Source organism: Danio aesculapii, chromosome 10 (genome assembly GCF_903798145.1).
Source record: "Danio aesculapii chromosome 10, fDanAes4.1, whole genome shotgun sequence".
NCBI classification, from domain to species: domain Eukaryota; kingdom Metazoa; phylum Chordata; class Actinopteri; order Cypriniformes; family Danionidae; genus Danio; species Danio aesculapii.
This window is the reverse complement of record NC_079444.1, coordinates 760536-788334: the sequence shown is the minus strand read 5'-3', so window position 1 is coordinate 788334 and position 27799 is coordinate 760536. Positions and strand designations below refer to the sequence as shown.

The following is a 27799-nucleotide window of genomic DNA, read 5'->3' as shown; positions in this document are numbered from 1 at the left end:
GCCCGCACTGTGATTCGCTTACGGCACTTTACGTAATTAATATTCATGAGGAATAGTGTTCGCCTCAACGTTTAAAACCCTGTTTATTTAAACAAAGATAACGTTATTCGATATTTCTAAAACTATATAATATGTACATGCAGTTATAGCACATAATACTATAGTATAAGGGTAAAATTAGACCTCTGACAAACCAGGAAATACGAGTTTGAGGACAACTGCGTAGTTTCACTTTCATTCACGTTACAGATTGGATATCTCGTGCAGGTTTGTTCGAAGCTTTTCTTCGCCTATTTTAATTAATGTCGTAAATTCGTGAGCGCATATATGTCCCTTTGTGACGTCTAAACATCACACACTATCTCATGTGTGTTAATCAAGTAACAAGAGCACATATCCTAATTAAACATTCAGAAAGCTGACGTTAAACTCATATTTTCCGCCATGTTATTATTCGCAAAGTATTTTTATTGTACACCAGTAGCTTTGTTCTGTGCTCTTTTTGCTGGCAACCATGCCATGACCGTCAACATGAACAAAACCGTGCTGCCTTTTCCCTGGGATAAGATGAGGTTACCAGAAATTGTCAAACCCCAGCATTATGACCTCCTCATACACCCTAACTTGACCTCTCTTACGTTTACTGGAGAGGTTCAGATCCAAATAGAGGTAAAACAGGACACCAGATCCATCATCCTTCACAGCAAGAACCTCCAGATCTCCAAAGCTCGTCTTTTAGGCTCCAGACATCATCATCATCAGGATCTTCAGATCAGTGAGTTTGAAGCCAATGAGCAAATTGCACTCATCTCTGAAGGCTTCACTTTTGAGAAAGGAAGCCATGTGGTGCATTTGGAGTTCTATGCCAACTTATCTGACAGCTTCCATGGCTTTTATAAAGGCCAATACACTACAAATAGAGGGGAGGTTAGGTAAGACAAATACATTGTTGGTTCAAAATATATACACTAGCAGTCAGAAGATTTTTGAACTTGATTCCTGGAGGGCCGCAGCTCTGCACAGTTTTGCTCCAACCCCAATCAAACACAAGCTGATCCAACTAAGGTGTTCAAGACTAGTAGAGATAGTAACAGGTGTGAGTTGGAGGTGGTTGAAGCTAAACTATGCAGAGTTGTGGCCCTCCAGGAATTGAGTTTGAGACTATCGTTTCAAATGAAGCCAATTCTGCTTACCAAGGCTGCATTTATTTGATGAAAAATACAGTAGAAACTGTGAAATATTAATACAATTTTAAATAACTGTTTTGTTATTTAATGTAGTGTCATGTTTCATTTATTCCTGTCATTCAAAGCTAAATTTTTACTATCATCATCAGTCTTCAGTGTCGCATGTTCCTTCAGAAATCATTATAATGTGATGACTTGCTGCTCCATTATTCATTCATTTATTTTCCTTCGGCTTAGTCGCTTTATTCATCAGAGGTCACCACAGCGGAATGAACTGCCAACTTATCCAGCATATGTTTTACACAGAGGATGCCCTTTCAGCTGCAACCCAGTACTGGGAAACACTCATACACACTTATTCACTCACACTATAGCCAATTTAGTTTATTCAATTCACCTATAACACATGTCTTTGGACTGTGGGGTAAATTGTAAACATTAAATAAGAGTTAAAAAGATATGATTTTTTATTTCATTAATTAAGTTTTTAGTTATGATACTCCCAAATTGTACAAAATTCCCTGCAGAAATATGTGTTTGGGCTGTGGGGGAAACTGGAGCACCTGGAGGAAACCCACGACAACACGGGAGAACATGCAAACTCCACACAGAAATGCCAACTGGTTCAGCTGGGACTCAAACCAACGACCTTTTTGTTGTGAAGCAACAGTGCTAACCACTGAGTCACCATGCCGCTCTTGATATAATCAAAATACCTGAATATTAAGTATTATGTGACACTGAAGACTAGCATGCTTAAAATTCAGTTTTAAACCACAAGAATTAATTACAGAATGTAGAACTACGTTCAATAAAACAACGTAAAACAACTCTTTAATATTGCAATAACATTTTCAGATTCCACAGTTTTACTGTGTTTTTAATTAAATAAATACAGCCTTTGTGAGCAGAATAAGTAAAACATTAAAAACTTACTAATTTCAAACTTTTGACTGGTGGTGTATGTGAATTAGCATTAAAGGGTTAAACCCCATTAAAGTGATGTATTTTTTTCTTCCTATAGGATGTTGGCGTCCACTCAGTTTGAGCCGACACATGCTCGAGCTGCCTTTCCTTGTTTCGATGAGCCTGCATTCAAAGCCAACTTTACCATCCGCGTGCGCAGAGAATCAAGGCACATATCCATCTCAAACATGCCCAAGGTGCACGATATTTACTTTTATTATGTAAAAAAAATTTGGGTTCAAGTAAAATTAATTTCATTCGTATTCATTATATATTTCATCAAAATCACACTATAAAAATCTGAAAAATCACCAGATATCTTATGCAGAGTGCTTAAAGTGCATCCATGTGGTGAATTGAATTATAAAAAATAGATACAATATTTCAGGAAAGAATTGGTTGATTATAGGATGCGCCGATATGAATTTTTGACCGAGACAGATAACCGATAGTCAGGGCCAGACAGAATCTGCGCACATTTTTTGCTATTTCTGTGCATAATTTAGGAAAAAAATCGTTGGATTTATGCAGATGATTTTGCAAGTATTGAACTAAAAGCTTAAAACATTCAAAAAACTTTATTTAAAGTTTACAATACAAATGTAATTAGATCCATTGTCTTTATAAACAAAGCAAGTGTCTGATATATTTACTAAAACAGAAAATATACTTTTACAACTGTTTTATTAAAAACATAGAAACATTTGATATTAGTTAATGATATTACAGAAATTAATATAAACCAAAAATATAGATATATTTACACTATCCACATAAGTAAATCGATTATAAATGGAAATCTGCAGAACTCTTTAGATTTGGAGGCTGATATATTAGCCTATAAATAGGAATATTTAAACTCTTTTTGCATGGTAAAAAAAGTCAACATACAGTGAAAACTGATTTATTTAAAAACCTTAGCGTTCAGGGGTTACCTGATCTCTGACTTTATTAATATATTCTCTATTAAAACAATTCTATTGTTTTATACTCTAACTTTCTTTTTCATATAAAAAATTGTCACTTGATGTAGTGAGTAGAGGACACAGAGATAAGAACAAGTGGCAGTTTAATGATTAATTGTACAGGAAGCAAAGGTAAGTTCAGGAGTAGCTGGGTGCATAGAGGCAATCCAAATCAGTCAAAAATCAAGGCTAAGGTCAAAAACTATGCTACAAAAGAAACTCTAGAACAATGTTTCCCAACCCTGTTCCTGGAGGCACACCAACAGTACATATTTTGGATGTCTCCCGTTTCTGACCCATTAACTTCAGGTGTTGGAGTCTCTTCTGATGTTATAATAAGATGATTCACGGTGTGTTTGATTAGGGAGAGGTTGAAAATGTGGACTGTTGGTGTGCTTCAGGAACAGGGTTGGGAACACTGCTCTAGAAGACTCACTACAACAACATACAAAAACTCAACACTGAACTGGTGTATGTGTGGTGCATAAATAGTCTGAATTATCGCGATCACAGTTTTCAGGGTGTGTGTCTCATCAGCAGTGATCGGCAACTGGTGTGTGTGAAATGGCATGATGGGATTTGTAGTTCGTTAATGTGACGTGTAGTTCACTAGCGATCTGCCAGGAGTTGATCGCTGGGGATCGTGACAAAAATCTAGTGCCGGACAAAAAGTATAAATAATTGTATAGACAAGTCACTGAACAATAACGAAATCTAAATAACAGTAATCAAAAATTACTTTAAATAAATTACATTATAATATTAATAAAAATTTAATAAATACCAGTAAAATAACAAAAAAGTGGACTACAGCAAGCATGTGAAGTGGTTCAACCAAATGATATTTATCGACATAATTATCGGCCTAATGGGCTTTATGCACAGGGACTTTTTCATTTTAAAATGAGGAGCCGTTCACATAGAATGTGCTTTTTCTCTCCAACGTGCTACTTTTCTATTGTTTTACAATGTAAACACATTGTTGACGGACGTGTGTGACCGTTACACTCGCGTCTCGCATATTTTGAAGCGTCATGCATGAAGCGCAGCTCATCACTGTCAGTTCCACAGCAGTGGACCAACCAGAAGAGCTCGGAGGCAGGGGCAAACAATCCCAGCTTCTGTTTATAGTAGAAAGTTGCCATGGCAACTGCTTTATTTACCGTTATATCATAGTGGGGGATGCGCTCTTTGTGGCTGTGTCCAGATATTCTGAGGTATATGATGTATCTTCATGTGCTTATCATAACACATTGTTTTCCTATTTCTAATCGGTTTGTTATTGCCGTTATTACATCATATTCATAATATCGCATCTCATGGACCTTGTGTCTTTTTAACCCCATTGGTGAGTGCCGCATCAAGAGTTTTTAGAAGCAAAGATGCATTCAGTGTGACCTGTCATGCCATTGTAAACTCACCACGGATAAGATCTGGCTGATGATCTTCACTTCCTGATTGATTAACGTTATGAAGTGGGTCTCACACTAGACAAGACGCACAACATTAAATTACATTGTTGTCTTTAATATATGGAAATGTATTTTACCACAGTATTTTCGTGGGTTTCCTCCAGGTGCTCCCGTTTCCTCCACAGTCCAGACACATGCGCTGTAGGTGAATTGAATAAACTTAATTGGCCGTAGTGTATGAGTGTGTGTGAATGCAAGAGTGTATAGGTGTTTCCCAGTACTGGGTTGGGGCTGGAAGGCATCCACTGCATAAAACTTATGCTGGAATAGTTGGTGGTTCATTCCTCTGTGGTGACCCCTGATAAATCAGAGATTAAGCCGATGGAAATAAATGAACAAACATTTTCAGACTATTTCATCTAAATACATTCTAATGCTGAAGCTTATGTCTCCCAATAGCTGAGAACTGTAGAGCTGGCGGACGGGATTCTGGAGGATCAATTTGACACCACGGTAAAGATGAGCACCTACCTAGTGGCCTTCATCATCAGCGATTTCGACTCCATCAGTAAAAAAAGCCAGCATGGAGTTGAGGCAAGTCAATAAATGCACTTTCAAACGTAACCAGACCTCAACAAAACAGCCTGCTCTTCATATCCTGATTTTATTGCAGATATCAGTGTATACAGTTCCTGAGAAGATCGGTCAAGCAGAGTATGCTCTCGACACCACCGCCGTCACAATGCTCGACTTTTATGATGAGTATTTTGACATCCCGTATCCGCTTCCCAAACACGGTGAGTGTGAAAGTTTTGCTACTGAAAATGGTATGCATGATTAAGGCATTGCTCACTCACAATGAAAATTTACCCAGTTTACTCGCCCTCATGTGCTTACTACCCATTATTATCTTATTCTCGTATGATTGAAGTCAGATTTATTATTCCTCTGAATTATAACACATTTATAATCATAATAGTGTTATAACTCATCTTAATAACTGATTTCTTTATCTTTGTCATGATGACAGTAAATAATATTAGACTAGATATTCTTCAAGACACTAGTATTCAGCTTAAAGTGACATTTAAAGGCTGAACTGGGTTAATTAGACAAGTTAGGGTAATTAGGCAAGTCATTGCATAACAGTGGCTTGTCTGTAGACAATCCAAAACAAATATTGCTTAAAGGGGCTAATAATACTGACCTTAAATGGCTTTAAAACCATTAAAAACTGCTTTTATTCTAGCCCAGGGGTCGGGAACCCTTTATTTTTTTTAGCAAATGTGTGTGTTTTGTTTTAAAGATTTATTTTTAGCCTTTATTAGATAGAACAGTATTGAGACCAGGAAGTGAAGTTGGAGAGAGAGAGGGGTAGGGTAATGTCCTCGAGCCGGGATTTGGAACTCAGGACGCCCTGATGTGCTATTGACACAAATGTCAGCTCGCTAACCACTAGGCTATTGCACCGACGGCAAATGTATTTTTGTAAAGAGCCATTTGGATGTGCATATATATCTCAAAAAGCCTTTTAAAATGCATTGGCCTACTGTATTACTATAAATGACATTATAGTATTACGACTAACACTATATTATTATTTGTATTTTAATACATTACTATAAATAATACAGGTTTAACAAAACCTTAATTTATGTCCATGCACAACTCAAAAATAAACAATATGAAGCATCACATGTTGAGCAAGTCCATGAATGAAGAAAGAACAATTTATAGCATTTTTATTTCGCCATCACCACTCATGAGTGCTGTTTGAATTTAACTTACCATAGAAATGTAAGTTGTTCACCCTTTATTGGTGTCACAATTCAAGTATATCCATGTTTCCACAAACGCACATTGGCCGAAACGTCCTTTTATTGTTAACTGAGTTCTTATTCATTGTGCTGTATAAAATTACAATTTAATTCCTGCGACGATACAATTTCGCACAACTGGACACCATTAATGGACAAACCAGTTGATCGAGCACATTGTAAAACATCTGAAATGTTGCTTGGTCATTCTAAATTCTTTGTCATCACAGTATTATATTATTATTATTATTATTACTACTACTACCTCCAGAACTGTCTTGAGTGTCTGTCTGTTTTGGCCAAAACACCTCCAAAAGCCACCGAACACTTATTTCATTTTCTTAGGCGCAGGAAATGTATCATACGCAGTGGCTTTTCCTACTGCAGTACACGCCATTTTTCTTTTTGATATTTAGAGCCAGTTTGGCAGGAAATGACAGCTTTGTTCTCTTTGACTCACTGGATGCTTTATTCACAAATGTTTATTCCGATATTCCAGTTTTCGGCATAAATGTAATTCACGTTCTTTGGATAAAACAGAGCTAATGGCTTCCAGTTTTCAGCATTTTTCAAAACATCTTCTTTTTTGTTAATCTCAAACTCAAATACGTTTGGAACAAATGCTGGGTGAGTAAATGATGAGCGATTTTTCATTGTTGGGTGAACTATCCCTTTAAAATCTAGCATGAACACATTTGTTTACCAAACTGTAATCTGACCATTTTTAGAACTGAATTGTGTCTATAATTATTTTTTACTTAAAGATCTCGCGGCCATCCCGGATTTCCAGTCAGGTGCTATGGAGAACTGGGGTCTGTCGACGTACCGAGAGTCCGGTTTACTCTTTGACCCAGAGAAATCTTCTTCCTCTGACAAATTAGGCATCCCCAAGTCATCGCTCACGAACTAGCCCATCAGGTTGATTTTTATATTACTAATTCAGTCCAAGCAATGATAAATGCACGGCCAGACAGACATTTTCTCAGGGTTCGTAAGGGGTGCTGGAAATCCTGAAAATGCTTCAATTTTAACCTAGTGTTTTCAAAGTTTTCAAACAAACTTAGATTTTAGATAAAGTGCTTGAAACTGCTGAAAATGTCTTGCTTTGATAATAATTGATTGTATTAAATGGGTATTAATAATGAAATATTTCGATTAAAATAAGTTAATCTTAAAAAAAAACAGTAAATGAAAGTTATTCAACTAAAGATTTTCATTCCTTAGAATACTATACTGCACTCTAGAATACTAGAACAAACAGCATATAATACAATGTAATGAGGTACACTCACATGCCACTTTATTAGGTACACCTTACTAGTACCAGGTTGGACCCCCTTTCGCCTTCATAACTGCCTTAATCCTTCATGGCACAGATTCAATAAGTTACTGGAAAATTCCTCAGAGATTTTGCTCCATATTGACATGATAGCATCACGCAGTTGCTGCAGATTTGTCGGCTGCACGTCCATGATGCCAATCTCCAGTTCCACCACATCCCAAAGGTGCTCTATTGGATTGAGCTCTGGTGACTGTGGAGGCCATTTGAGTACAGTGAACTCATTGTCATGTTCAAGAAACCAGTCTGAGATGATTGGCGCTTTATGACATGGTGCGTTATCCTGCTGGAAGTAGCCATCAGAAGATGGAGACACTGTGCTCATAAAGGGATAGACAGGGTCAGCAACAATACTCAGGTAGGCTGTGGTGTTGACACGATGCTCAATTGGTACTAATGGGCCCAAAGTGTGCCAAGAAAATATCCCCCACACCATTACACCACCACCACCAGCCTGAACCGTTGATACAAGGAAGGATGGATCCATGCTTTCATGTTGTTGATGCCAAAGTCTGACCCGACCATCTGAATGTGGCAGCAGAAATGACCAGGCAACATTTCTCCAATCTTCTATTGTCCAGTTTTGGTGAGCCTGTGTGAATTGTAGCCTCAGTTTCCTGTTCTTAGCTGACAGGAGCGGCACCCGGTGTGGTCTTCTGCTGCTGTAGCCCATCCGCCTCAAGGTTGGACGTGTTGTGTGTTCAGAGATGCTCTTCTGCAGACCTCGGTTGTAACGAGTGCTTATTTGAGTTACTGTTGTCTTATCAGCTGGAACCAGTCTGGCCATTCTCCTCTGACCTCTGGCATCAACAAGGCATTTGTGCCCACAGAACTGCCGCTCTTGAAATTTGCTCTCTGAAATGTGAAATTATGCTGGAAATCTTTAAAACTGCATCTGAAAAGTGCTTAAATTTGACAGGAAGAGATGTTTTTCCATGTTTTTCTTATTAATTTGACTCATGATCATGTGACGCTGCATAATTACCTAAACAGAAACATACTGTACTTGGAGATTACATATTGATTCAAATTAGTTTTATATAGTTAGCATTTTTAGAATTGAGCAACATTATCCTTGTATTGTTATCATTATGAATTATGTTGTTTTTCTTTCTAGTGGTTTGGAAACCTGGTCACAATGCAGTGGTGGAACGACCTGTGGTTAAACGAGGGCTTTGCCAAGTTCATGGAGTATGTGTCCGTCAACATCACTCACCCTGAGCTGCAAGTGGTGAGACGACATTTCTCTACGACTTTTGATTCAATTCATCTTTGTTTCTATAGCGCTTTTACGATGTAGACTGTGTCAAAGCAGCTTAACGTAAAAGTTCTGGTAAATTGAAACTGTGTCAGTCCAGTTTTCAGAGTTCAGAAGTTAAGTTCAGTTCAGTGTGGTTTAATTTTCACTGCTGAAAGTCCAAACACTGAGCTCTCAAGATAGATAGATAGACAGATAGATAGATAGATAGATAGATAGATAGATAGATAGATAGATGGATGGATGGACGGACGGACGGACGGACGGACGGACGGACGGACGGACGGACGGACGGACGGACGGACGGACGGACGGACGGACGGACGGACGGACGGACGGACGGACGGACGGACGGACGGACGGACGGACGGACGGACGGACGGACGGACGGACGGACGGACGGACGGACGGATGGATGGATAGATTGAATGATTGATTGATTGATTGATTGATTGACTGATTGATCGATTGATTGATTGATTGAAGGATGGACGTCATTGATAGATTTTGGCTGATAAGTAGCTGTACTTGATCTGACTCTGTTTCTGTTGTAGAATGATTATTTCCTGGAGAAGTGCTTCACCGCCTTATCTGTGGACTCTTTGAGCTCCTCACACCCCGTTTCCACTCCAGTGGAGAATCCCGCAGAGATCAGCGAAATGTTTGATGACGTTTCCTATCGGAAGGTACCTTTTATGGGTTAACCTTTAACCTTTATTAAAATACGGTAGCCATCTTCTTCGAAAACCCGTTTCTAAAGGTGTTGTTGACTAGAAATTGTCACTAGATATCAGCAACAGCTAAAGTAATCCATACATACAAAGAAAACTACATTTTATTATTTCATTTATACTTGACACTAGAAGGCAAACACGTGCAGAATCTCCATATAAAATTTACTGAAGAAAAGATGTCAGCTGCTGTCAGCCATCACTGCAGGACTGCAAAGAGAATAAAAAAGTAGAGGTGGAGGAATGGATTTAATATGAAGACAATAAACAAACGCTTGTGGCAATATCAGGAATATTTCTGTTTTCCAAGCCATTCTGCGTATTTCATGTGGAGATCATGCGACCACTTTTCTCAGAAAAAATATCTCTAAAGGTGCTGTTGACTTGAAATTGTCACCAGATGTTGATAACAACCAAATAAATCCATTCATGCAAACAAAACAAATCTAATTAGTTTACAAATGAAGTTATGTGTAATAAAATGAAATGACATAGGGTAGAAGTCTTGAACACAAGAAGAAAGGGAGGTGTAGAAATGCAGGGAAAGCCCAGACAGCAGCTGAAATATTTCAGTAGTTCTTCAGCAACCTTATCAGTCTAAATGAATATTAGCTGCTTCAGCAACACCTAGTGTACAATACTAGATGATGAAGGTGAAACCAAGGTTGACATTTAAGTAAAACAATGATTCCAAACACAGACAAGGAAACTCTCAAATGCTTTGAGAAAAGAAAATAAAGCTGCTAGAATGGCCCAGCCAATCACCTGAGCTGAAGCCAGTAGAAAAAAAGAACTAAGATCAGAGTTGACGGACGAGACCCAAAATTTGAAGACTCTGTTGAAGTCTGGGAAAAATGACACCTGAGCAAGGCAACGCCGTTCTCCATACAAGAGCCATTACCAAAAAGCCTTTTATACAAAGAATTAAATGGCACTCCCATGGCACTTCTCGAAAAGAGTATGGGTGTAGCCTCGGTGTCCTGGCCAAAGTCTCTCATCCGGCCCTTACAATCATGGCCTCCCAATCATCCCCATCCACTGAATTCTCTCTATCACTGTCTCTCCACTCCACCTACAGCTGGTGTGTGGTGAACACACTGGCAGCGTTGCCCTATGGCTGCCGTCGCATCATCCAAATGGATGCTGCACACTGGTGGTGGTGGTGTGGAGAGACCCCCCCTCATGATTGTAAAGCGCTCTGGGTGTATGACCATACACATTACATTACATTACAAAAAAAAAACCCTTTAAATTTGCTTACAGTAGTGAAAGAAACACAATTTAACCAAAGAAATTGTGCGAAAAGGAGTGGAAGTTAAGGGGTTAATGGTGTCAGAGTATATCAAAAAATAAAGCTTCTGGCCAATCACAAACTGTCAGCCGAAGATGGTGGTTTTAAATAGCGCACATATCAGCCTATATATACATTTTGATTATATTAATCATTTCCTTCCTAACTGATGGTTAATCATCTCTCAAGGGCGCGTGTATCCTGAATATGCTGAGGGATTTTCTGACTCCGGAGGTGTTCAAGTATGGTATTATAAATTACCTGAAGAAACACAGCTACCAGAACACAGTCAACGCACACCTCTGGGAGAGTCTTACCAATGTGAGTGACCTCTGTCTGAGTTATTCAGTCATTTAAATGCTTGCTGTTGAGACCCAATGCTTCTCAATCTCTTCAGATCTGCACTTCAGATGGATTGGATTCAGGGAGACTAAAACTTGACGGATTCTGCTCCAAAAGCACGGCTGAAACGCCAGCCTCTGTAAGTGCTGCAGCAAATGATTCGAATATTTTTAATGTGTTCAAATAATTTGTGTATTTGGGATATTCGGCTTACTTTTACAATGTTTCCTCCCTAAATTTCAACTTGAATAAATCAGAGTATTAAAGGGATAGTTCACCCAAAAATGAAAATTCTGTCAACATTTACTCACCCTCAAGTGGTTCCAAACCTGTTTGAGTTGAACAGGAAAGAAGATATTTTGAAAAATGTTGTAAACGAGTAACCATTGACTTCCATAGTGTTTGTTTTTCTGACTATGAAAGTCTGTGGTTATACTTTTGTGTTCAACAGAACAGGTTTGGAACCGCTCGAGGGTGAGTAAATAATGCGTCAATTTCATTTTGGGTGAACTATCCCTTTAAGTAATCATTAAAACCTGTTCTGGCAGAAGTGGTTCAAGGAGGACAGTGTTGACGTTGGAGCCATCATGGACACCTGGACTCTGCAGGAGGGCTTTCCGTTAATCACTGTGGAGGTCAAAGGTCAAGAGGTCACTCTTAAACAGGAGCGCTTCCTGAAAGGAGCAGAATCTTCAAAGTAAGGCCATGTTAAGTCGTATACGGATGGTCCACTACGATATCATGTGTTAAACTTTAGTTGATGTGTAATGTAGCTTTGTGAACATAAACAACATCTCTGAATGTAAGACGCTCTGTTTAATGCAAAGGAAGACATTGGCTTTTACAGAGTTATCTTAGCGAAGCCTACAGTGAACAAAGTTTGGGGACTACAAAAAAATGCATTCGGGTTGGTGAGATCACAAACACTTCAGGTTACACGCATTCACCGTGCGCACACACTCTGCGCTGCGAAGGGGCGTGGCCAGAGGCGCTGAAATGTTACAGCAGAGAAAGCTAAAATGGAGCTCAAACGCTGCTATTTCCACAGAGCTTCTTCTGTTTCTGTATTTGGCCTTCAAAAGGACACGACACAAAGACAGAGGTGCTATTCTGAACACATTCACTCTGTATTGAGAAGAATGAGTGATTTTTTTATTATAGTTTTTTATTTTTATGTGGTTTATTTATAAACTAATGTCGAGAGGATCACGTGCTTATGATTGCTTGCGGCTGGTCTCGCATTATCCAATTTATGATTCACCAATCAGACGATGCCTAAGCCACTATAAATACTCTAATTCCATAAAACAGCCATCTTCGTTTTGAAGAATCCCCCCCATCTACCCCTACTGTTGCCTCACAGCAAAAACATCACTGGTTCTAGTCCTTACCAAGCCAGACGACGTTTCTGTGCAGAGTTTACACGTTCTCCTCATGCTCACGTGGGTTTCCCCCGGGTTCCCCGGTTTCCTCCCACCATCCAAAAACACAAAGTTAATCGACTAATCCAAATCGGCACCATAGACATGCTCCTAGTAAGTAGTTATCTCTCAAGAGCGATCACTATCTGTTCATTAGCTACTACAGCAGGGGAGTTCTCCAGATCTACCTGAGCTCAAACTCCCCTCTCACCTTGCAAATGGGAGGGAGCCCCAGGCTCGAGGATCTTATGAGCTCAGGGCTCTCTCCCGGGACAGCATGCCAAACACGCTTTATAATCAATCATCAGCTCAGTGTGAACTCTTGAAATTCTTATTCATATCTTGGAGTGTTGCAATTGACCAATCAGAATCAAGTATTTTAGACAGCCCTGTAATTTGTGTTATTTTTTTTATTCAGATAATATGAAAGTAAGAATAACAATTTAGGAAAAAAAAATGATTGAGGAATATTTTCATTTCCTTTCCTTCAGGTTAGGGTGTACTCACACTGTGTACAGTTGCATTGAACCAGGCCAAAGCACGCTTGTCCCCCCTCCCGTCTCCCCAGACGGCCCGCACTCACATGGCATTCGGGCCTGGGCACGCTTACGTCATCGATGATGCGCTGTTCAGTTAAAGAAGCGCTCTCGCTCAGCACAGTGGAGATTTCTTTAGTTCTATCGTTTTAGTGATTTGAGATGCAGTGACACGCAGACACGAACAGATCAGCCACTGTTGACGCTCATAAACAATCATGAAGTCCTCATGCTGCAGGTATTAGAAGGTTTGCTGAAGGTGCAGCTGTGGTGCAGTGAGGGGTTTGCGTCTTTAATAATCTACAACAGTTTGCGTTCATTGAACAGTAAGAATGATTAATAAACACATATGAAACAGGCCCTTAAAAGTCTCGCTTTTAGTATTGGGCTCAGACGCGCTTTGCACTCACAAACAAGCGTACTGCCCCAAAGCCCAAGTGAACCGTGCTCAGGCACACCTCTTCCAACTGAATGAGTGCCTCACACTTCTCAAAGATCCAGGAAATGGGCCTGGGCACGGTTCGGATAGCATAGTGTGAGTGCAGCCTTTTTCAGAGGTCGCCACAGCTGAATGAACCGCCAACTTTTCCAGCATGTTTTACACAGCGGATGGCCTTCCAGCCGCAACCTAGTACTGGAAACCACCTGTACACACTCATATACACACACTCATACAACCCTATTAGTTTAGTCGGGGAAACCGGAGCACCCGGAGGAAACCCACGCCAACATGGGGAGAACATGCAAACTCCACACAGAAATGCCTACTAACTCGAACCAGCGACCTTCTTGCTGTGAGACAACCAGGCTAACATTCTGTCCTAACATTCTGTTTTATTTCAGACCCAGATTCTTGATCATTTTTTTAATAATAATAGTAATAATAATAGTTAAGAATAGTTTTCTAAATTTAAATTAGTACTCACAACCAGACACATTCATGGTGTATTACTATCATTATATTATTATTAGTATAGTTTAGTTTTATATTGATCCTCTGTATTTTTCATGTCTCCCAGTTCATCAAGCTTCCTGTGGCAGGTTCCTCTGACGTACATCACCAGCGGCAGTAATGCAGTGCAGCGTTTCTTGCTGAAAACTGAAAGAGGTTTGCTGCGTCACATGATCAAATATTAAACCCACTCATCTTACCTTCAGCTGTGCTGAGATTGAACTCTTGTGTGTGCCTGCAGATGTGTTTTACCTGCCAGAGAAGGTGGAGTGGATTAAATTCAACGTGGATCTGCGAGGATATTATATTGTGCATTATGAGTCTGGAGGCTGGGATTGTTTGATTAAGCAGCTCCGAATGAACCACACTGTGTTCAGCAGCAACGACAGAGCCAGTCTCATACATGACATCTTCCAGCTGGTCAGGTCTGTGCTTTCATGAATAGAGTACATATACAGTTGAAGTCAGAAGTATTAGCCCCCCTGTATATTTTTGTCCTTCAATTTCTGTTTAACAGAGAGCAGATTTCTCCAACACATTTCTAATCATAATAGTTTTAATAACTCATCTCTAATAACTGATTTATTTTCTCTTTGTCATGATGACAGTAAATAATATTAGACTAGATATTCTTCAAGACACTTCAGATTATATACAGAACTATACAGCTTAAAGTGACATTCAGGGTGTACTCACTAGGGTTGGGCGATGTTGACCAATTTGGCATGGTACGATATCTAATCTGAAACATCGCAATATCTTGTTTCGTTTTATTTTATTTTATTATTTTTTTATTTTAGATAACATTTTATTTTTATTTTAGCCAAACTAGGGGTAAAAACAATATTTTAGAAAAAAATACCATTTAGAAAAAACTGTTCTTCAACTTATTTATTTATTTATTTATTTATTTATTTATTTATTTATTTATTTCATTTTCCTTTAGTTTAGTCCCTTTATTTATCAGGGGTCACCACAGAGGAATGAACCGCCAACTATTCCAGCATATCTTTTACACAATGGATGCCCTTCCAGCCGCAACCCAGTACTGGGTAACACACTAATTCACACACACACTACGGCCAATTTAGCTTACCCAATTCTCCTATAGCGCATGTGTTTGGACTGTGGGTGAAACCGGAGCACCCGGAGGAAACCCACAACAACACAGGGAGAACATGCAAACTCCACACAGAAACGCCAACTGGCCCAGCCGAGACTGAAACCGGGACCAGCGACCTTCTTGCTGTGAGGTGACAGTGTTAACTGTCGAATTGAATTGAGTTAACCACTGAGCCACCGTGTCGCCTTTTTTATTTATTTTATTTTATTTTATTATTTTATTATTTTTTTTATTATTTTAATGTTTATTTTATTTTATTTATTTTTATTTTATTTTATTTTATTTTTTTTTATATTTAATTTTTTTATTTTATTTTATTTTATTTTAATTTTTTATTTTATTTTATTTATTTTATTTGTTTTATTTTATTTTTTATTTTATTTTTCTTTATTTTATTTTATTTTTTTATTTTTATTTTATTTTATTTTATTTTATTTTTTATTTTTTTATTTTTATTTTATTTTATTTTTATTTATTTTATTTTATTATTTTTTTTTATTATTTTATTTTATTTTTTTATTTTTATTTTTTTTTATTGATTTGATTTTATTTTAGACAGATAATTGATGTCCTGATAATGAGTACGTTTTTTTTTTTTTGTTTCATCAAGAATAATAATTTTGAAAAAATACAATTTAGAAAAGAAAAAAAATTAACATATTTTTTCCAGCCAAAAAAAAACTATTTAGAAAAAAAAAGTTCTTCAACTAGTTTATTTTATTTCAGAGCCAGATAATTGATGACCTGATAATTAATCTGTTTGTCTTCCCCTCAGCGTTGAGAAGGTCCCTCTGGATAAAGCTCTGAATCTGAGTTTGTATCTCAGTAAAGAGTCAGAGATCATGCCGGTGACGCAGGGCTTCAGTGAACTGGTGCCGCTTTACAAACTCATGGAGAAGAGAAACATGCAGGAACTGGAGAACCAGCTCAAGGTATCAATGCAGACAAATCCGTCCAGCTAAAGATGAAATGTGGAATATTTTTAAATATTCAAATGAAGTGTCATATTCAGATATTTGATGTCGTGTTACATATTTAGATATTTTAACATAGCTAAGCAAGACAAAAACATCATTTCCACAATGCAGAAATCACAAATGTAATCACAGAAGCTCGACACACAAATCTAATTTACTATATAACAGTACACAGAATGTGTTTGAATCTGCCAAAATAAAGATGAGAAAGTAAAACAATACATATGAAGAAACATCAGGCACATCACGCTGATGCTTAAACTGATAAACCAAAACATACCTAAACAAAATGAAAGGTGTTGATTCCATTTTAATAGAATTCATTCATTTGCATTCCAGAATCGTTCTTTTCGTTTTGTGAACTCATTACTATAATGAATTATTATTAACGAATAATTAGCGGGCTACACGGTGGTGCAGTGTGGGTAGCGATGTCGCCTCACAGCAAGAAGGTCGCTGGTTTGAGCCTCGGCTGGGTCAGATGGCATCTCTGTGTGGAGTTTGCATGTTCTACCAGTGTTGGCGTGGGTTTGCTCCAGGTGCTCCGGTTTCCCCCACAAGTCCAAAGACATGTGGTATAGGTGAACTGGGTAAGATAAATTGTCCGTAATTTATGAGTGTGTATGGATGTTTTCAAGTGATGGGTTGCAGCTTGAAGGGCATCCACTGCGTAAAACGTGCTGGATAAGTTGGCGGTTCATTCCGCTGTGGTGACCCCAGATTAATAAAGGGACTAACCTGAAAAGAAAATGAATGAATGAATAATAATTAGCGACAGCACAGTGACTCAGTGGTTAGCATTGTCGGGTGCACCTCCAGGTGTTCCGGTTTCCCCCAAAGATCAAAGACATGCGTTATAGGTGAGTTAGATAAGCAAAATTTGCCATTATGGCGGCCACATATAAATCAGAGACTAAGCCACAGGAAAATAAATTAATAAACTAATTATTGCTAAAATTATTATTCACTGAACTATTGTATTTCCCAGAGATGGGTTGCGGCTGGAAGGGCATCCGTTGTGTAGAACATGTGCTGGATAAGTTGGCGGTTCATTCCGCTGTGGCGACCCCGGATTGATGGAGGGACTAAGCCGAAAAGAAAATGAATGAATGAATGAACTATTGTAACAGATAAACAACTCAAGTTCATATAGTTCACTCAAAAATCGAACAAATGTCCTCACACTCAAGTAGTTCTGAAGTTTAGTGAGTTTCTTTCTTCTGTTGAACACCAAACAAGATATTCTGGAGAACCCTGGAAAAAGCATCTGTAGTAGGAATTTAAAAAGTTATGGATGTAGCGAAAATGGGTAAAGGACGTTTCCAAATGCAGTACAAACAAAAGTATTTATTGAACAGAAACAAACAAACAAACTAACAGAGACCTAGCCCCCTTAGGACGAACAACAAATGATATTGCTGAACTAAAAAGCTTCAAAGTGCTTTGAAATGTGGAGTAGCTCCTCCCCTTTAAAAAAACAGCCAATAGAATTTTGTTTTCATCCCAGCTCTGCAAGTGAGAGTGGTTGAGTTCAAGGACATCAAATGTAAAGCGTCTTAAAGGGGGCGGGACATGTCAGATACTAGAGAGCATTTGATTGGTCAGAAGATTTGACGAGGAACTGAAGTATAAGGCGACATATATAATTTCATTCATTTTCCTTCGGCTTAGTGCCTTATTTATCAGGGGTCGCCACCGCGGAACGAACCGTCAACTACTCCAGCATATGTTCCACGCTGTGGATGCCCTTCCGACTGCAACCCAGTACTGAGAAACACCCATTCACACAGACTCATACACTACGGATAATTTAGCCTACGCAATTCACCTACAACGCATGTGTTTGGACTGTGAGGGAAACTGGAACACCGCAAGGAAACTCTGTGGCCAACATGGGGAGAACATGCAAACTCCACACAGAAATGCCAACTGGCCCAGTCGGGACTCGAACCAGCCACCTTTTTGCTGTGAGGCAACAGTGCTAACCACTGAGCCACCGTGCCACCCGTCCCTTTAGATATAAGGTGCAAATAAGAGCATATATTTTGGACAGACTGTTTTGTTGTGTTTTTCAGGGTCATCTAGTGAAGTTATTCCAGCCGCTGATTGACCGGCAGAGCTGGTCTGATGACGGGTCTGTGTCCGAGCGGATGCTTAGGAATTATCTGCTGCTCTTTGCGTGTGTCCGCCGCTACCCGTCCTGCGTCAGCACCGCCACACAGCTCTTTCACAAATGGAAGGAGTCTGATGGCAAAATGTGGTAAAGAGTTTGAGTTTTGACTTCAATATATTTATACTGAGCTTTGTTTTAGTATGTTGATGTACTGAAATGGAATATTGAGTAGGAGGCGGGGCTTATAGTAAGGCTTCATTTGTTAACATCAGTTAATTTAACTAAAGTCAATGTAATGCAAGCTACAAAAGCATTTATTTATCTTAAGTGATGTTCATTTCTTAGTTGTGTTAGGGCCAAAGTGCATCCAGGAGGCTGTTATCTTAGAATAAAGCCTGACAGGATTATCTACAGCCCGACGCAAAGGGGAGCACTGATGTATAGGACTGAAGGACTTTATTCTGCGAAAACAACCATGCTGGATGTACTTTATCCTGCTTATTACATGACTACTTGCCACAAAACATAAACATTACACACAAAACATTGCTCTGAGCCATAATAGTTTATTAATTCTTTAATTAAACGCAAAGCTGACAGAAACAGCTGATGGAGTATACTCTAACCTGCGCATTATTCAGACACTAGATGGCGCCAAACAGTCTAAAACACAAAGCTGACAGAAATGAAAACAGCTGATGGAGTATACACTAACCTGCGCATTATTCAGACACTAGATGGCGCCAAACAGTCAAAAACACAAAGCTGACAGAAATGAAAACAGCTGATGGAGTATACACTAACCTGCGCATTATTCAGACACTAGATGGCGCCAAACAGTCTAAAACACAAAGCTGACAGAAATGAAAACAGCTGATGGAGTATACACTAACCTGTGCATTATTCAGACACTAGATGGCGCCAAACAGTCTAAAACACAAAGCTGACAGAAATGAAAACAGCTGATGGAGTATACTCTAACCTGCGCATTATTCAGACACTAGATGGCGCCAAACAGTCTAAAACACAAAGCTGACAGAAATGAAAACAGCTGATGGAGTATACACTAACCTGTGCACTATTCAGTCACAAAATGGTGCCAAACAGTCTAAAACACAAAGCTGACAGAAACAGCTGATGGAGTATACACTAACCTGTGCATTATTCAGACACTAGATGGCGCCAAACAGTCTAAAACACAAAGCTGACAGAAATGAAAACAGCTGATGGAGTATACACTAACCTGCGCATTATTCAGACACAAGATGGCGCCAAACAGTCAAAATAACAAAGCTGACAGAAAATGAACTCCCTGAACGATATTACTTTACATGTTATTAATTCACAAGACGGCAGAAAAAAAGAAGCTTGACAGACGAGCAGATATATACGAGTGTGGATGCAAGTATATGGATGTGAATATTTTAACCGATGGTGAAGGTGATTCGAAATTCTGTTATTTTCTTTATTAGCTCCGTATATCGAAGAATTGTTATTCAGTGGTTGTTATCTAAGAATAACATACCTTGTAATGTCACAACTGACCAATCAGGAGCGAGTATTCCTGTCAGCCGTCTACTGACACATTAAAAAGCCGTAATCCTTTTATCAAAATTATTTCAAAATTCAGTATTTGTTTTATTAACTCAACTTATAGCTGCAGTATTTGGTTACCTCTCACTGTTCATTTGAATGCATTACCTAACGTTTACTATGATATTATAAAGTGTTATCCTTTTGTACCTTATATTGCTTTTGCAAATGAATCTGTTTAAAGCATTTCTCTTCTCTGAATGTGTATATACACAGAACACCAAGTATTATTTTGGTTCTTCTGAGTGTCAAACGAATCTTTTTTTGCAGCTTAGCTCAATATCGCCATAATACTTTATATCGTAATCAAAGCCTGGAATGATGTGCACCTCAAACTGTTCATTCCAAACATGATGGTTGTGTTATTTGTTTCAGGCTTCCTACCGACGTCAGTTTGGTGGTCTACACTGAAGGGGCGCGAACAGACGAAGGCTGGGACTTTTTGTTAGAGAAATACAAGCGATCCGTCTCTCCATCAGAGAAGTGGATGATTAAAGCTGCCCTCTCGTACAGTCCGTTAGCTCACAAGCTTCAGTGGTGAGTCTAAAGCAGCTAAAGTTCACCCAAACCCGACAATAACCCTTGAAGTCCACGTGAAACAGAATTATTTCAATATGTTGATGTACAGGGCGGCATGGTGGCTCAGTGGTTAGCACTGTCGCCTCACAGCAAGAAAATCGCTGGTTCGAGTCCTGGCTAGGTCAGTGGGCATTTCTGTATGCAAACTCCACGCATTCGCTAGAGGTGAATTGAATAAGCTAAATTGGCTGTAGTGTATGAGCGAGTGTGTGTGGATGTCTCCCTGTACTGGGTTGCAGCTGGAAGGGCATCTGCTGCGTAAAACATATGCTAGATAAGTTGGTGGTTCATTCCACTGTGGTGACCCCTGATGAATTAAGGGACGAAGCCAAAGGAAATTGAATGAATGAATGAATGATTGTTGATGTACTTCCAATTGAGACGGAATATTGAGTAGGAGGCGGGGCTTTTTTGCGCATCGTTCCCTCTTAGCAACTAATGGTAAGAGAGGGTATTAATATGCAGTTGCTACTGTATGGAAGCCCTCTGGTTGACGTCAACAGAAGGACCCCCAACAGAAGTAAATGGTCAGAATTTGACTAAAGATTACCACAACAAACACTTTTTTTCCAGTGGATTAACTTGCATGGATTAATTATTGACCTTAAGAATAACAATGTGAGCTAGCACACGTTGTGAATTTTGATTTCACATGGACTTTAAAAATCCCCCCCAAAAAAATCACACTCAGGTTCCTTGGGGTCATATGGACCCCAAACTTTTACAGAGCAATTACATAAGGAATTACATGACTATATAATATTTACATCTGCTTCTCAGCTTTGCATTTAGGCTGTTTTTGTGGATTTATATTGTTTTTTACCCATTTACAACACAAACACTACGACATAATTACAAAAAACTACGACAAAAAACTACGACTAATAAAAACAACGACATAATTACAAAAACTTTCTCTAAAATTCTGACCAAAATGTAAACTAAAAGGTTTCTGGATGTTGGCTCATATTTTTAAGGGATAAAATACCACCTTCTGCTGGTTAGAGAAAACCGTTTTGATTTTTTGTTAAAAACAGAAAGTGTAATTTCCACATATATCCAGCAGGGGTCCATAGAGATTTCATTTTTAGGCTTAATGCTTCGGCAAACTTTTCCTTAAGCTGGATTTATACTTTCACCTGGCACCGCGTCACAGACCTCCGCTGACTGCACGCACACCTCATGAAATGGACGAGGCTTTTATACTTCCCGCATTCGCCGTTGTGATATTCTTTTAAACAACAGGGGGCAGTCAAAAGAAACCCACCTTAAAGTCAGACGGATGAACAGAGAAGCAGAGCGTTTTCAGAACAACGTCATATCATTAATATTATTGATGTTTTTAAACTTATTATTTTTATTAATTATTTTATTGATTATAAGGATTTTTATAACCATTCAAGATGTTTTTAAATCAAACTTTGATGCATCAGTTGCTTTTGTTTGTATCTCAGACAGTTTTTACTTATTAAAATTGATTAAAATATTAATAACAGAGAACATGGGTTTCTCTACAAATATATATTTTTATTATGGCAAGAATCAAAGCAAAAAAAAAATGATACTTACTAAAAAATACAGATGTTTATTTAGATTTAGCCCGCTCCACAATTCACACATCACTGTCTGGCTAGTTTCTGTCCTCTTCTTATGTTAAAAGGCAATAATGGTCCAACATTCCTGTCCATTATCACCAATAAAGCCTAGAAACAGGGCATCAGTATATTGTAAACCGATAGGGTCAAAGTGATCTTACAACTTTCCAGTTATCAAAGAAATAAATTGTTCCTTAATTATAGTTTTGTAACTATTAAATTGTTTTAAATTCTGAATTGTGGTATATACTTCAGTGTAAAACCTATGTATGGTGGAAAAACATTCTGGGATTGTGTTCATGGGTCTCCACTTTTGCCACGGCTCATCCCTCAGGTTTTTCCAAACCTTTTAACAAAAACTTTCCTCCTTTCCCGCTGCTGTTGCAATTTTTAGCCAAGAATTATTGATCTGGTTATCTCTATGATCACGTATCATAAAGATGTGTGTACTGTCGTACCCAAAGCAAACCTCCGCAAACACCGCAATGAGGTCACATTCTCCACACGCACACTCAAGCGAACTAGCGAACGCATCTAGTATAAACCAGGCTGAAGAAATGTGTGATATACATTCACAAAATGTATATTTTAACATTTAAAAACAAGGGGCGACGCAGTGGCGCAGTAGGCAGTGCTGTCGCCTCACAGCAAGAAGGTCACTGGTTCGAGCCTCGGCTGGGTCAGTTGGCGTTTCTGTGTGGAGTTTGCATGTTCTCCCTGCGTTCGCATGGGTTTGCTCCTGATGCTCCGGTTTCCCCCCACAGTCCAAAGACATGCGGTACAGGTGAATTGGGTAGGCTACATTGTCTGTAGTGAATGAGTGTGTGTGGATGTTTCCCAGAAATGGGTTGCGGCTGGAAGGGCATCCGTTGCGTAAAAAAAATGCTGGATAAGTTGGCGGTTCATTCCGCTGTGGCGACCCCAGATTAATAAAGGGACTAAGATGAAAAGAAAATGAATGAATGAAGATTCTAAAACACATTGAAATTCTCCATTTGATATTTATTTGTGTTGCTGTTTGATATTTTTAATTGTTTGCTTTTGCAAATTATTAGAAATGTGTTATATTATTATTATTATTATATTAATAAGATTATTATAAATTTCAATAAATGTAACAAGTCACCTTTGCATGACTGCAATCCCATATTGTGTGTTCCCAGATTATTTAGCACAATTGATTTATTTTTAAAGAACAAGTGATGAAATTGAAATAAAACCAAAACAACATCAACATGATGAACTTCTCATGTTTTCAATCCTTAATCCCTTTTGGTGTGTCTCATACCGTCTAGGCTTTTGGAAAGAAGCAGTGAAGGAGAGATCATGAAAACTCAAGACCTGCCGTCGATGCTAATCAGCGTCAGTAAAAACCCCAAAGGTTTCAAACTGGCCTGGGACTTCCTGAAAAGCAACTGGGGGAAACTTGTGAAAAAGTGCGTGGCAAACGATCCGTCTGATATATTGTTAACAGCTTTAACATCCACCAGAAAATGAGTTTGTATTGTTTTTCTAAATAAACACGTCGTCCAATTTTGGTTCTTGCAACACATTTAAGAATAGTTGTAACAGTAAAGCATTTACTGTAGCACTTTGTAATGTTGCCGTTCCTTTTCGCAACACTTAATAGACGTTTAGGGACTGGAGACACCGAGTGATGAAGTGTTTCAGGTTTCATTTTGTCCCAAGTCTTCAGATGGGCAAAAGTACGGGATCCTCGTTGTCGCATTTCCACTCCACACATTCTCTATCGGCGACAGGTCGGGACTGCAGACAGGCCAGTCAAGTACCTGTATTCTCTTCCTCCACAGCCAGCGATGTGTGCTGAACGTTTGCTCCTAAAGCACCTTTCTTGGATGCCTTTTTGTACCAAATGAAAATTACAATCGCCTGTTGACATCACCTGTTTTAAATCACATTATTATTGAACCATTTTACCTGATTACTAGCCCTAAACTGCTGTGCTGCAAGAACCAAAGTTGGAAGACCGGTTTATTTTGTAGAAAAACACACATTAATTAATGTTTGTTGTGTTATCTGCAATGAAACACGTCAAAGTACATTTTTATTTGTGTTTTCTATACGTTTTTTTCTGATTTGGAGTTGTATTAATGCATGTAAATCCTCGTTCCAGGTTTGATCTGGGCTCGTCAGCAATATCTCGTGTGGTCGTCGGAGTCACCGATCAATACTCCACCAAAGAAATGCTTGATGAGGTACGTCACAATGAGCATGTTTACATGGACACCAATAATTTGATTTGAACGCGATTAAGACAATCCTCCGATTAAGAGTCGACCATGTAAACAGCGAGTTTTGATCAACTTAATTCGATTAAGGTCATAATCAAACTAAAGAGAGATTGGATTAAGACGTGTGGAGTCTGCAGATATTAGTGGCATTATTAAAGTGCAGTACAGACATGGAAACACCGCAATCAAACTATTACCGTTCATGTAGGACTTTTCACCACGTTTTGTGACAGGATAGTCCACACACACACACACACAGCTGTTTGTGTGTGTGTGCATGTAAAGGTAACTGGGTGGATGGTCAGAGTACATATATAAGGGGGGAGAAGAAAAAAAAAAAATGACTCCATCTTTGTTTGTTTGTGATGTAGGTGGAGTTGTTCTTTGGGTCTCTGGCGCAGGATCAGGGCTCCGGGCTTCGCAGTATTCAGCAGGCTCTGGAGAAAATCCAGCAGAACATCCTCTGGATGGACAGGAACATCCCACTGCTCAAAGCCTGGCTGGACCATCACAGTCCATGATGCTCCAGAAAGTGTGTTCAGCTGTGTGTGAATGACATATCAGGACTCAAATCTGGATGTCATACAGCAGGTATGACACTGGTATTACAGGAAGGTGAAATATGAGGACGTCAGCAGTTCTCCAAAAGCTTACAAATCACACAGAATGAGTATTTTACAGGAAGTAAAACTGTGTGTTCCTGTGAGGGTTGGGGTTTAGGGTTTATGGTGGGGTTAGGGAAATATAAAATACACTTTGTACAGTACAAAAACAATGGAAACCTATGGAACGTCCCCATTTACAGCGGTTTCACACTGCAAGCATAACTGCACTGTTGTAGAACATCCACAGCGGCTCCAAACAAGGCTTTACGTGAAGCACTCACACAATCTACAATAAAGACCTCCTCATTTTTCTGTGCTGACCGCACCGAATGCACTTTTCTGTTCTGAGAACGACAGGCACACTGCACTGGCTTTTTTCACTGTGTGCTGTGCTTTTTATTTTAATGGGATGCAGGGAAGTAGCTGCTTTTTAATAATATTGTGATATTCAGGATTGGTGAAGTCCCACAGCTCCGCATCAGTCGAAACTGCGACCGATAGTTTCCATTCCGTCTTTAAAAGTCTCCGTAGTCGTCTTGACAACACAAACACTGCACTCATGTCAACAGAAACCCCGCCTCTGCTTTCATTTGATTGGAGAATCTAAAATACGCTACTGATGTGTAGTGCGTTTATTCCGCTTAAAGTTTACTTTCTTTTAATCTGGACACGCAGCTCAAAACAGAAACTTGCAAATTGTCGTCCCACATCCGAGCTCTTGTGATTGGCTCACTGCTGTGGAACTGACAGTGATGAGCACCGCCGCATGAGAAAGTTGTCGATCTTTTAACTTGACACAGCGTCTAAAAACATCGTGCTCACGTGCGCGGCGCTTCATATAATTCAAGATGTGAGCGTAACGGTCACACACACATCCATCAAGTGCGTTCACATTGAAAAACAATAGAAAAGTACCATGTTCTGTGTGAACGGCCCCTAAGACTGCATTTTGACATTATTAACATTTAACTCCTAAGATATTTTTCCAGAATTCCTTTATTATCATCACATTAATATTGTTTGCTGGATAATGGTGTCTTTATGGTAAATTAAACTGGCATTTAAGTTATTTAGTAAAACGTGAACCCGCATACCCCTCAGTGCAGTTGCGTATCGCAGACGTGTCTGATCACATTACATTTATAATGCATTGGTTATCTAAATTTCTAAAGTCCAATCAGATGGGGCCTTACTATCTTAAGCCCTGCCTCCCCAGTAATTGCTGCTCTGCTATTGGCTTGGCTAAACTGGACTGACAGTTCCAATTTCCTACAACTTCTAAAGCGCTATAGAAATAAAGATGAATTGAATTGGAGCAGCCCAAAGCTAAACTCAGAGCTAAAAATGGCAGGAATTGAGGTGTGTTTTTTTTTAAATACACCATACTTGGACCCAAATGGAATAATTAAAAACCTATTTAGCCTCACATTTCAGATCTGCAACAACAGTTCTTGTTAAACACACCAGACATGATGCTTATCTGTGCATTTATAGAATGTTTTGAGTGAAATCAGATTTATTTGTGGAAATCAAAAGTGCTCTGTTGGTTTAAGCCCTCCCAATGTGTTCACACTGAACAAAACACACACACACACACACACACACACACACAGCTCACGCTTGCAGTGTGAAACCGCAGTTTTCTGGACACATGGAAGTGCCTTTGAATTGGCTCCGTCATGCTGAATATGCGAGCAGATTGTAACAGGAAGTGTAAATAATAAATTATTTTATGAAACCAACTAAAGCATAGTTTGATGATGTCAAATCATAGGAGTTCTGGGTCATTGATTTCTGGAAATGTACATATTCATAATGACTGCATGCTATATTCAGTGTGTGTTTAATCACGCTTCATGAGTTCTAATTTTGATGTGATGAATATGACACACTGAGCTCAATCGTATGCTTGCATCAACTGAAATGCTTAGTATTATTTACTGGGAGCGCAAGGTGTCAACAGATAAGGCTGATTTATACTTCTGCGTGCTACGGCGCACCCTATGCGTGGACGCATAGCCCCTCGCCGTGGCCGTCACTGACGTGCACCTCTCATCAAGGATCCTCAGGACTGCAACAAGTCTAAAACCCAGGGTCTGTCATGGTATGGGGTTGTGTCAGTGCCCTTGGCGATGGTAACTTGCACTATGATGCATCATTATTGCTGAAAAGTACATAGGGGTGTTGGAACACAATATGCTGCTGCCTTTGTGGGGAAAGTGGATAAAGGTACTTGACTGGCCTGCCTGCAGTCCTGACCCGTCTCCAATAGAGAATGTGTGGCGTATTTTGAAAACACAGTACTGTTGCCAGCCTTAAGACTTGTTTGCAAGAAGGATGTGACAAGATTACACCTGAAACACTGTCCTAAACGTCTTGTAAGTGTTGTAAACAGGAATAGCAACATTACAAAGTGCTAAATGCTTTACCGTTTGTTGAAATGTGTTGCAGGAAACTGGAATATGTGTTTATTTTTAAACACAACAATAAAAAAGCAACACATTAAGTAGAGTTGTATTTCTGAATAAGGCTGTATAGTCTACAAAGCAGAATGCTGTTGACTAAATTGACTGTATTAGTGATAATATCAGTTATTACATTCTAGTGTTTTATTTTCAGACGTGATTTATATTCGTATATTCAAAACCCGACCCAATCATTAGACATGGGGGTCACCTTTGCATCCCACACAGATCCGGAAACTAGTGATCCGCTGAACTGAAATTGAGTGAAACTCCAGAATTG

General features: G+C 39.0%; 1 protein-coding gene across 1 annotated transcript; it reads left to right on the top strand.

Annotated features, from left to right (window-relative positions):
• Window positions 1-55: 55 nt before the first annotated feature.
• Window positions 56-27560, top strand: LOC130236459 (endoplasmic reticulum aminopeptidase 1-like). Its single transcript, XM_056467170.1, is given in 19 exon segments — window positions 56-932; window positions 2212-2350; window positions 4990-5124; window positions 5204-5327; window positions 7112-7231; window positions 7234-7265; window positions 8804-8917; window positions 9499-9630; window positions 11156-11287; window positions 11364-11447; window positions 11857-12005; window positions 14285-14373; window positions 14459-14642; window positions 16116-16272; window positions 18393-18577; window positions 20399-20560; window positions 23493-23633; window positions 24332-24413; window positions 24821-27560. Coding segments are annotated over 19 exon segments (2799 nt in total). The 5' UTR covers window positions 56-444; the 3' UTR covers window positions 24971-27560.
• The last annotated feature ends 239 nt before the right edge of the window (window positions 27561-27799 follow it).